At 40.7% G+C, this 12,546-nt stretch overlaps 1 protein-coding gene across 1 annotated transcript; it reads right to left on the bottom strand.

Annotated features, from left to right (window-relative positions):
- Window positions 1–3,568: 3,568 nt before the first annotated feature.
- IL7 (interleukin 7) lies at window positions 3,569–12,325 on the bottom strand (the record flags this gene model as incomplete). The annotated part of the gene is made up of 5 exons (XM_081996413.1): window positions 3,569–3,721; window positions 5,185–5,337; window positions 6,116–6,202; window positions 11,865–12,007; window positions 12,232–12,325. 5 exons carry the CDS (start codon window positions 12,323–12,325, stop codon window positions 3,569–3,571), a joined length of 630 nt encoding a protein of 209 aa, XP_081852539.1.
- Between the last annotated feature and the right edge of the window lie 221 nt (window positions 12,326–12,546).

Below are 12,546 nucleotides of genomic sequence, written 5' to 3'. Positions count from 1 at the left end.
TAGTGATAGGACAAGAGGAAATGGCCTCAAGTTGCGCCGGGGGAGGTTTAGATTGGATATTAGGAAAATTTTCTTCACTGAGAGAGTGGTCAGTCATTGGAATGGGCTGCCCGGGGAGGTGGTGGAGTCGCCATCTCTGGAATTGTTCAAAAAACGTGTGGATGTGGCGCTTCAGGACATGGTTTAGGGGACATGGTGGCGCTGGATTAATGGTTGGACTTGATGATCTTGAAGGTCCTTTCCAACCTAGTGATTCTGTGATTCTGTGATTCCTTCATGAAGTAGAGCACTGTTCTGCTGGTTAAATGATTAAGCAGGAAAAAATGCAGAAGTTGCGTTTTTCCTGTAAAGTTCACTTATGTGAGCAGAAATCATATTAAGTCTTTGGGTTCCTGATTTTTTTGGCTAAATATGGATGAATAGAGACCAATTCCTCTTTTCTTTCCTCTTTTTAGGGGAAAGTTCGTACTACTGGGCTCTTTTGTTTACTTCAGCACACCCTCTTCAGAGGAAGGCAGATATGTTTTCCTTTCATTCTGGATGAAATTAATTCATGTGCCAAGAGTCTGCAAAGTCTCTTGTCACTACTGAGATTACATGATAGCCCTCACGCTGGCTTCCTCTTTATTCTAGTTCACCATGAACCATTCCAATCAGATAGCAGGAGCTCTCAACAAAAAAAACCCCAGCAAAAACCTAAGTAGCTGCTGAATGAAGCCTATCATAAAACCAACATCTCTTTTGCTCAGCAGAAAGCTGGAGAGATGGAACTGGTAGGAAACATATAACCAGGCAGGAGAGGTTTACTCCTGCATCTTCAGCTAAAGAACTACAGCTGTAAAAACCTGTTTGATGGTGTAAGGTGAGATTTGAACATTCTCTTCCAGTGGCCTTCCTTGATCTGGCTTCCTAAACACCAGAAATTTTTCCGAGCACCTAACTCATTCTTGCTGTTAGAAATGTGCAATGTTATCTTCCTTGCAGAGGGTAGTCACCTCTTCTGCTTTCTCATAATCCCTTGCAGCAACAGTGCTAAAATTCTTTTTGCTAATTTAAATACCTATGTTGTGTTCCCTTAACACCTTCCCATAAATTCCACATATTTCTAAATCATGGTTTTGACCTACTCATATTCCTTCTTTACTGTAGCCAAATAAATAAATTAAATACATAAATGAAAGCGGCGGGGGGGGGTAGACATGGTGGTGGTACCCTGCAAGGTTTTCATTCCTTCGCCCATTCCTGCAGAGCAGTTTATTGTCACATATGTAATTTCAGGAGAGATCAGAGAAGATTCTCAAATATAAGGAACAAGTGAAAGATCACAGGTAATTGCATTTAGCAGTTTGTCTTTGCCTGTAAGTGGTGACTCGGGAAATTTGGCAATAAGAATCAGGGAGGCAGGATATTTATTAAGTAATCAGGAAAAACCCACAATTTCATAATCACTCAATTTAAATTTCTGCTCTGGATCTAACCTTGGTCTTTCCCCAGGAGAGGCCTGAAGCTACTCGATTTGCCTCAAGGTTGAAGTTGTGGGCAGCTGCTAAAGTCATTTAAGCTGACTGAACTTCCAGTTTTGTAGGAGCTAATATTGTACCTGTCTGTTTTTCTTTTTAATTCCCACTGACCTTTCCTTGCCAAGTTGTTATTAGGAAATACATGTTGGCTTTCAACTGTTCCTGAGTTTGTTAAAAAAAAAAAAAAGCAACTGTTCTTCAGTCTTGGAGACAAATTTAATCTGTGGTCTCCTGGGACTTCTTTCAGTACAAGGGATTTCCAGAGAAGTCCTTAAAATAGTGGTTGCATACCCTTCTCTGCAAGATGAAATTGGGAAATCTGTTTCCCTTTCCTATTACGTAAAAGAATTATGGGTTGGGTTTGGTGGGGGTTTTTTCAGTGTTTGGAGTTAAAGTTGCAATCTATTACATCAAGAGCTAAAGAAAATATGTGAAAGTCTCAACCACAGTTTTACAAAGATGCTACTCCTACCCCAAGAAGTCTCCTCACCATAAAGAGATGGGGGCTCGGAGGGGTTGTACTCCAGGAAAGCATAACAGTATGTTTGCTTTGCTCTCAACCTCCTCTCTCACCATTAGCAGTAGGGCATACTGGGTTTCACAGAAAAAAAAAAAGGCAACACAGCTTGCTTTACTTTTCTTTAGGTACAGCAATCTTATTCCAGTCAAAGGAGACCTATACAGTTCTTTGAAGCACATCCCACCATTTTTTCAGGTCTTTGTTCTGAATACCAAAAATTTTTCAGAGTAGTGCCATGGAAAATTTTTATCACAGATAAAACAATGTATGTTACCTTGCTCTGAACCAGGAAACAACAGGCTGGCTTAACTAAAGATTTCCTAAAATATTTAGTCCAAGGCAGATACCTGGTATGGAAATGTTTCCTAAACCGGCCAGGTTACAAGCAACTAAGAAATCGGTATTTTATAATGGGAAGTCCCAAGCAGCTGCAGGTTACATCACCAGCTGTACTTTTAATGACTAGCTGTGAAAAAAAGCTAAAAAAGGAGTAATGACACTTGGAAAGTCAACAGCCCACTTACATACAAGACAAATATTTTATTACCAAAGGAGTCATAATATCAAAGTAAGAAACTGCAAAAGAGTTATAAACAACTATAAAAATACTTCTATTTATCCAAAATTAAATATGAACATTTTATTAGTTAAATGCCAATATATTATTCTCTGAAAATATACACACATTTTTTCATGTTTGTCTAACATGTTAAAACATATTATATAAAATAATTGCATATAAGAAATCACAATCTGAAGGTAAGAAATTCTAGCTCCTTCTGCAGCTAACTCTAGGATAACCAAATACGTAAGGCCAGTGCTGTTTCCAGTCAGATTAATAAACTTACATTCAGGCATACACTTTCTCGCCTTCCATAGGTCTCGCTGCCTTGCCTCTACTTCAGCCAGTAGAAGTGTGCTACGGCTCTCAAAAATTGGTACCCTTCCTAACTTTTCTAAAAAGTTAACCTTTTCCCTGTTTTTCCAAACCTAAATCAGTTCGCAGACCCATTAGATACCCATGCTGAAAACATTATTGCATCAGCAGGACAGACCCAAGATCAGCTGCTTGCTTGGCAAATTGTTCCTTTTGGTCCTTGATGCATTTTATACAGATATAAAAAAAGCAGCTACCTTTCCATACTGTTTTCTTCACCTGCAGCTTCTAAGAGGGTTTTATAAATTGCAGGAGACACGCAAGTAGATTGCTTTCATATGACGGTATTATAAAGTTACTCGAAAGATCAGAAAACTCAAAGTAGTTTCCAGAGCATGAAGGCGGGACACAGCCTTCTGCAGAGTTCTTTGTTTCTTTTGCTGGTCTTTTACTTCCACTTCTTGGACTTCAGCAGCTTGGTTTAACTGTTTCTGTTTATTCCGTCTCCAGGAACAAGGCACAGTAGCTTTCCATCAGAACTCTGCCACAAAGTGTTCATGTAAGCGAGCAGAGTTACTTGAAGAATGTATTTGAAATGCAAAGGTACCAAGTAATGCCACTTTGAAAGAAATGAGCAGGATTCAGCTGGAATCACCTAGAAATTATTTTTTCAAATTTATTCCAGCAGGATCGAAGGCTAGATATATTTTCTTTCAGTTCACAAAATTCTTGGTTACACTTCTTTTTGGACTGTTCACCTGTTTCTCTATCTTCTTTATTATGTGTATTTACCTGTGTGCAAACCTGAAAAAGAATAGTTTTTATTGTAAATTGAGAAGTGGTTATTTTTTTCATACAGACATCTTTTAAAACAAACGGATTCCATTATATCTCAATAAATAATGGCGGTACCTTACACGGTAATTAAGCCAGAAAGCTGTGCTACTCACAGAATGTGCCGTGGTGGTACACAGCCTGCATCGCTCTGATGTTCTCACTCTGAGCTCAGCCCCGCTGCCACTCCCGGGCTGGGACAATGTGGCTTTAACACACAGCAGATATGGACAGCTGAAACCAGTGTGTGCAACCGAGAACACGTACGTCCTCTGTCAGTGGTTAAAATTTATCCTCCATTATTTGAAGGACTGGAAAAATGAAGCCAATTAAATTGTGAGCCAAACTTCAAAAGATGTGACTGCATGTGTGGTACCTTCAGACTGCTGGAACAAGACAGGCCCGTTCCCAGAGGCTGGTGCTGTGGCCTAGTGTTCAGGATCTCACCCAGGCACAAGAAGACTGTGGTTCTTGTCCACATTCATTGGCTGTTCAGAATTGTTACTAAATGACTTTGGTCTTTAAATAAAACCAGGCATCCATAAGGTTAGGCAGGAGTTTCAAGGGTGACACTGTTTGACTTCTGTGACTTAACTGGGGTACCTTTTATGGTAAGGCAAACCTTGGATTTACTACAGGGTGGCTAAGCAAAATATAGACACCAACGTTACATTGAAGATCTGGTCCTAGTTTATAAGAGTTTCTTCATTTCAAGGAGAAAAAGAATGAGTTAAATGCAGCCTTCAATCCAACTACTTAAGCCAATCATAAAGAATTACACCCTTTGGTGCCTATGGGGAGGCTTTCTGATGTTGGTTGATATTTTTGTGTTCAACAAGTAGCTGTGAGCCACACTTAAAAGAACACTCTTCCTTTGCTGTGGTAGTCTGTAGGTCATTGCACTGGATTTGAGTGACACATCAAAGAGCAGATTCTGCCAATGACTAAAAATCCAAATATTTTCATATCTAACTGTTCTTGTTGAGTTTGAGATATTTTGGTTAAAATAAAGATCAAAGGGATTATGGAAAGGAGAGAAACTCCCACTAATTGTTTGTTGAAACAAACTAAATTAAACATTAATCTCAGGGTAGAACTCCAATGAGAAGTAACAACTATGATTTTATACACTAGAGAAGTTAAAGGCCGCCTTCGCACAAGTGTGGTCTTTGTCTTTTACTGGAGAATTAACTCAGGTATTTCAGTACTGAACCAGAGTATATGTCTTCACTATAGACTTCCAGATTATTGTCTTAGTCTTTGCACTGCACTTAATGTCTAAGACATATGCTATACAGAGCAAAATTCATCATGCATATAACGTGTGCATGGTAGTTGTGCCTTTGAGAGGTAGATACCATAGTCTGTGTTGAAGAGCTCTCAGGAATAAGTCACATACTTCCAATAAACTGTAGACCATCACTGCCACTCACCTTTTCTTTTTTATGTCTTTCACATTTGCACTGTAGAACCTGTAATGTCCCACATGAGACTAATGCTGCTTTCCATCTAAAATCTTTGCTGATCTTTTGCTTATGAAAGAATCTGAGCATGTTGCATGCCATACTCTGTAGTGATTCTATTTCCTGTAAAGAGAGCAAGAAAAATATATCCTGAAAAGTCTGTGCACCATTAATTCTTTATGATGTTGGTTTGTCTTTAAAAAAAAGCTCCATCAGTTACCATTAGTTTATTCTGCTTTCATAGTGCCAATCTTTTCCAGTAAAACACATGATTAATCTGACCTACCTGACATCTCTTCAAAATATTTAAAGTATCAATTTGTAGTACTAACAGTAATAGTGTAAGGATGTTAGGGAGAAATCATAGCTGTAATGAAATCAGCTGATGCAGTTAGGAAAACAGTGAGTGATTTTTGGAGTCAGTCCTTTCATCAAGTCACGATAAAATTTGCAGCAACAGCTGACAATTGTGCTGTCATTTGACATCTGCCCAAACTATTACATTTAAAGCTTTCAGATCTGAAGTGAAAAGCTTAGCTAGTATGATTTTCTGTAGAAAAATGAAAACAGATGTTGGGAATTTTTTATGTTTACTTCTATTGGCAAAATAAAATAAGTTTTCTGTACTATTTTGGATTAAAAAAATAATAGAATTTTTAAAGTAGGGAAAAAAAAGCAATTACTGGATTTGGAATTACTTAATATTTCAATTTTAAAGTATCAACTTACTTGACAAATTGTGTGATTCCAATTCAAAAAAGGAACAGCCCTGAATATCGTTATTTGACTATTAAAAATAATACTACTTTCTATCACAATATGTTATTCAGGGACTGGACTGTACGAAGAACCCATTTGAGTTTGTATTCTCCAAAGTAAATTCTGAGAAGTTAGATTTTACCTGAGTATCATTGCAGAAAAACACTTTGCTATTTTCATGTTTTTTATTCTTGCAGCACCTGTCACGATACTCTGCAGACATATTTACCTGTAAAATACCATACATGTTTAAACATGGAAGTACTTTTAATCAAGTGAGCGAAGCTTCTCACTAACAGCTGGTGATGTTAACACTAAATTGTTCTGTAGCATCTCCTCACGTGTAGCAGGGTCAGTGTCCAATTCTGAGCTTTTCCTTGGCAAGCAGGCAAAGAAAACCCCAATCCAGCTATAATTTCTAAAGGTATTCACAGAATCACATAGAATCACAGAATGGTTGAGGTAGGAAGGGACCTCTGGAGGTCATCTCGTCCAACCCCCCTGCTCAAGCAGGGCCACTTAGATCCAGTTGCCCAGGACCATGTCCAGGCGTCTTTTGAATATCTCCAAGTATGGAGGCTCCACAACCTCCCTGGACAGCCTCTGGCAGTGCTCAGTCACCCTCACAGTGAAAAAGTGTCTCCTGATGTTCAGAGGAAACCTCCTGTGTTTCAGTCTGTGCCCATGGCCTCTGGTCCTGTCACTGGGCACCACTGAGAAGAACCTGGCTCTGTCCTCTTTGCACCCTCCCTTCAGGTATTTCTGCACACTGATGAGGTCTCCCTGAGCGTTTTCTTCTCTAGCCTGAAAAGTCCCAGCTCTCTCAGACTTTCCTCACAGGAGATGTGCTCCAGTCCCTCAATCATCTTTGTGGCCCTTTGCTGGACTCTATCCAGTGGCTCCATATTTCTCTCATACTGGAGAACCCACAAGTGGACACAACTCTATTCACTTTAAACCTTCATATTCTATCACATTACTTGGTTCTTCGGTGTTTTAAAACATACAGGAATATTTAAATCTTACACAGACATCAAATGTAATGTTTGCCAACGTTTGTCTCAATAGATACATGCCCCAGGCATCTAAGCCAATTGTAGCACTCACTTTGCATATGCACTAACAGAAGATGTCCTAAGCAATATCACTTGCTCCCGTTGTGTGACCATAATCTTTTATCAATGGTTTATTCTCTGGGTTTTTTTTTTCTACTTTCACGCTTGTCATTGAGACGACAGCTCAAAAAAATTCCTTCGCTTTCTTGTTCAGCCTGTATCCAGATAACACAATACAATCAGAACGGCTTTAAGAAGGGAAGCGCATGACGATATTGTTTTAGATCTCTTCACTTAGGCATGCACATGAACACATTAGACAATTCTTAAGGTTTTTCTGCAGATTTTTATGTAATGTTGCCTGTATTTCAGAAGTTCACCCAAGATGAATAGAACTTCATCCAGGAAGTGTGTTCAAAACCAAGAGTTTAGGGAGTCAAATATTCACTGACAGGAAAGAAAATGCAAACATTTGGAAGATAATGCACATCTCTGCTTGTACCACAACAGAATGAAATTTTGCTGCAGTCATACAGCACCAAGATTTAAAAATAAATAATCAGCCTAAAACCTATATAACTGTGGCTTCATTTGCTAACTGCTAAGGGATTTACCCGTTCTCACTGACTTCCTCAGATCATCTTTAGCATAACGTACAGTAACCATTTCTGAAGGCAGTTTATTGACTGTGACTAAAGCAACCTAAGGGAAATCCTGGCCTCAGAAAAGGCATTAGTGAAAATCAAATTAACTTCTGGAGGTCCAGTATATAACCCAGTAGTCATCGCCATAACTGCCTCCAAACATCAGGCTGAGGGACTGAAAGTAATTGACTTTGGCTCTGCAATTGCAGGAAAGTGCCTAGTGGGCTGTTGCTATCATCCAAACAGCACTGTCCATAATATTTGCTGATAAGTTATAGTGACAAGGCTATACACTGATTTTACATAGAAGACAAATTAATCTCTCTTAAACTGGGAAAATAAAGACAGGAAAATGAAGAAACTTGCAAAATAGTTGCATGTGCATGCCTACTGAGGAAGTAAAAGTTTCAGAGTTCAGTACATTCCCATTACCTTTCATAAACATTAATTCATTAAGGTTTTATTTATTTATTTGTTTAATTGGATAACAGTTTTAGTTCTCATACAGTCTCCTAAAAAAAATCTATCTCCTAAAAAAATCTATAATATTCATTACAATAAAAAAGACTTTCAAAAACGTATCTGGAGAAATGGCATCCCTCCATTCAAATCCTTGATGGCACCCTGGGGCACCGAGTGCATCAAGCTTCATCCTGCAATTGGGCAGTGGCGAGGCATCGCCACCTCCAGCCCGGGACACTCCCCCAGCTTCCCCAACACTGCAGCTCTGGTAGAGCTGGGATGTGCCTCATGCCTCCCCACTGTGGGAAACAAGCAGGATCTCCCTCCCAGAGGCTGTTATTCCTGTAATACTGTTTTCTCTTACAGGTCAGCTGTCTCATAACCACTCACCAAGAGGGTTTATTTTTGTTCTGTAGGAAACACTTGTCTTCGTCAGTAATAAGATGATAAACTAAAGGGGCTACTTATCTCTTCTAATATGGCCATGAATATTTTCCCCAACTTTGGTGTCTTATTCAGGATAAGGTCATTTATCTATGCAGAAGCACCTTTCTCTCTTCATAATCTCAACAAAAGCGGCATGATCAGAATGTTTTTGAAGATTAAATGAACATTCCCTGACCCTAAAGGTACATTGTATCTGGATGAGGGCTGATGTGTCCTGGTAGAGAAAGATTGGAAACCACTGGCATAATGCTGTGAAGGATAGTGGTGAATCGTAAGTGTGAAGAAATACGATGGCTCCTGATTTCACCTTTGGGAAAGCACTGGATATCACTTATATTTCATGCAGATAGATCCTGATTTAAGACTGCAACAGAATGGTGAGTTCTCGTCCAGGAAAAAACTAGGAAAATCCCATTTTCATAGAAAAGCTAATCCAACTATGGAAAGTGCTTTCTCCCAATGAAAGTGTTCTTGACAGATAAATGTAATTGTTAATAATTCATGATGAAGAGTTGGAAGGTAAGTTTTGGGCATGGATTGGTAAACTGTTATGATACTGTTTTGCAAAGCTGTAATAAATCTGGCTAATAAAGCCATAATAGAGAAAATTTAAAACTGAGAAAGTTAAGTTTTTCTCTGCTCCCATTTAGAAATGTTGATTCTTTGTTGGCTGAACAAGATATATTAATAAGTAAAATACAAAGAAACTTTTATTGTTGTAGGAATTATGTGCCTTTGTGCATTTGTATTCAATGGACAACATAAAACTTCAGTCAAAAAGTCTACAATTAGTAGTACAAGTTACAGGTTGTGTAATGCTTCCTTCTCTCAAAAAGAAGATATAAACAGAAGTAGTCATGAAATTACTTCAGAAAAGAGTACTTTTTAATGTAATATATTATAATATTTAGGGCCAAAAGGTACATGTGTCTAACTACATGGTGCACTGGCACAAATACCTGTATCACACTATTTGTACATGCAAATAGGCAGCATTCACAGATTTCAGAGATTTTAAAGAGACTGAATTGTTGCACACCCTCAAATAAAGCCACCATTCTGGGATAATATGTGATTTTAAACTGACCTTTTATCTTATGCTAATATTAGAGCTTGTTTTAATTATTATTTGCTAGCAACTAAAAATAGAATCATGAAAATATAGAATAGTTTGGGTTGGAAGGGACCTTTAAAGGTCATCTAGTCCAACCGCCTTGCAATGAGCAGGAACATCTTCAACTAGATCAGGTTGCTCAGAGCCCCCTCCAACCTGACCTGGAATCTTTCCAGGGATGGGGCATCAACCACAACTCTGGGTAACCTGTGCCAGTGTTTCACCACCCTCATTGTGAAAAAATTCCTCCTTATATCTAGTCTAAATCTACCCTCTTTTATTTTAAAACAATTATGCCTTGTTCTATCTCTACAGGCCCTGCTAACAAGTCTGTTCCCATCTTTCTTATAAGCCCCCTTTAAGTACTGGAAGGCTGCAATAAGGTCTCCCCGGAGCCTTTGCTTCTCCAGGCTGAACAACCCCAATTACAGAATCACAGAATCACTAGGTTGGAAAGGACTTCAAGATCATCAAGTCCAACCACTAATCGAGCGCCACTGTGTCCCCTAAACCATGTCCTGAAGCGCCACATCCACACGTTTTTTGAACACTTCCAGAGATGGCGACTCCACCACCTCCCTGGGCAGCTTGTTCCAATGCCTGACCGCCCTCTCAGTGAAGAAATTTTTCCTAATATCCAATCTAAACCTCCCCTGGCGCAACTTGAGGCCATTTCCTCTTGTCCTATCACTAGTTACTTGGGAGAAGAGACCAACACCCTCGTCGCCACAACCCCCTTTCAGGTAGTTGTAGAGAGCGAGAAGGTCTCCTCTCAGCCTCCTCTTCTTCAGACTAAACAACCCCAGTTCCCTCAGCCGCTCCTCATAAGACTTGTGCTCCAGACCCCTCACCAGCTTCGTTGCCCTTCTCTGGACACGCTCCAGCACCTCAACATCCTTCTTTTAGTGAGGGGCCCAAAACTGAACACAGGATTCAAGGTGCGGCCTCACCAGTGCCGAGTACAGGGGCACGATCACTTCCCTACTCCTGCTGGCCACACTATTCCTGATACAGGCCAGGACGCTGTTGGCCTTCTGGCCACCTGGGCACACTGCCGGTTCATGTTCAGCCGGCTGTCAACCAGCACCCCTAGGTCCCTTTCCGCCGGGCTGCTCTCTAGCCACTCTTCCCCATGCCTGTAGCGTTGCATGGGGTTGTTGTGGCCAAAGTGCAGGACCCTGCACTTGGCCTTATTAAACCTCATACAGTTGACCTCTGCCCATCGATCCAGCCTGCCCAGATCCCTCTGCAGAGCCCTCCTACCCTCCAGCAGATCAACACTCCCACCCAACTTGGTGTCATCTGCAAACTTACTGAGGGAACACTCAATTCCCTCATCCAGATCATCTATAAAGATATTGAACAAGACTGGCCCCAGAACCGAGCCCTGGGGAGCACCACTTGTGACTGGCCGCCAGCCAGATTTAACTCCATTCACCACAACTCTCTGGGCTCGGCCATCCAGCCAGTTCCTCATCTCAGCCTGTCCTCATAGGAGAGGTATTCCATCCCTCTGATGAGTTTTGTGGCCCTCATCTGGACCTACTTCAACAGGTCCATGTCTTTCCCATGCTGAGGGCTGCAGAGCTGGATGCAGGACTCCAGGTGGGATTTCACCAGAGTGGAGTAGGGGGGCAGAATCCCTTCCCTCGACCTTCTGTCCCTGCTTCTTTTGATGCAGCCCAGGATATGGTTGGCCTTTTGGGCTGTGAGCGCACATTACTGGCTCATGTCCAGCTTTAATCCCCCAGTAACCCCAAGTCCTTCTCAGCAGGGCTGCTCTCAATCCCTTCATCCCCCAGGATGTACTGATACCAGGGGTTGCCCCAACCCAGGTGCAGGACCCTGCACTTGGCCTTGTTGAACCTCATTAGGTTCACATGGGCCCATTCCTCAAGTTTTTCCAGGTCCATGTGAATGGCATCCTGTCCCTCAAGCATGTCAACGACATCACTCAGGTTGGTGTCATCTGCAAACTTACTGAGGGTGCACTCGATCCCACTGTCTATGTCATTGATGAAGATATTAAAGAGTACTGGTCCCAATATGGACCCCTGAGGGACACCACTCATCACCAATCTCCATCTGGACATTGATCCATTAACATAAAATAATCAACATTGACAAAAATAATGAACATCTTTTGAAAGCCCAGGAGCTATTACCTACCAGCTCGTTGATGTCATGGCTTAGTATATTCTCATACTTCACACGGATTTCAGTTGTTTTATTTCCCATTGCACAGCTACATGAATTCACTGGAGACAGAACAAGGAGCAGTGGCAGAACCCGAAAGATAGATCTAAAAAAGTCTGGATTACAACAAGAGCAGTTAAGTACATATTAAATGCCATAGAGTGTATGCTGTATTAAGAAATATGTTGTGTAATCTGTTAAAATAGTTTAGAGGGGATCTTTGTACAACCAAATGACTTGTACCTTGAGGGAAGGATTCAGTTCCAGATTAAGACACTATTTGGGTGTCCAAACTCCATCATACTCAAGGATGATTTAGCCAGTGTGGTTAAGAGCCTACGGCTATTGAGCTGACCAGCCACTTGGTGTCTACTTGGGCTGAATTTGTCTCCAGGCTTCACTGCAAGCATTGATGAGGTCTCTCCACTGACCATAACTGGACTATAACCACCTAGTACATACATAGACAAGTAAGTGTCTTAGTCAAATCGGTGTAGACGTTCAAGTGTCTTCATCTGCAGCTGAATGTCATCCCAATTGTCCATTTTTCATATGACAAATTCTACAAATGCCCATGAACACATCTTTACATCAAAAGTGTATTTAAACGTATTTTTGGGCTGACCAAATGTACAAATCCATTCTAGGGGCCATA

This window comes from Phaethon aethereus (genome assembly GCF_964289735.1).
Source record: "Phaethon aethereus genome assembly, chromosome: 2".
NCBI lineage: Eukaryota > Metazoa > Chordata > Aves > Phaethontiformes > Phaethontidae > Phaethon > Phaethon aethereus.
Note: the sequence above shows the minus strand (reverse complement) of the source record. Positions and strands in the feature narration are given on the sequence as shown.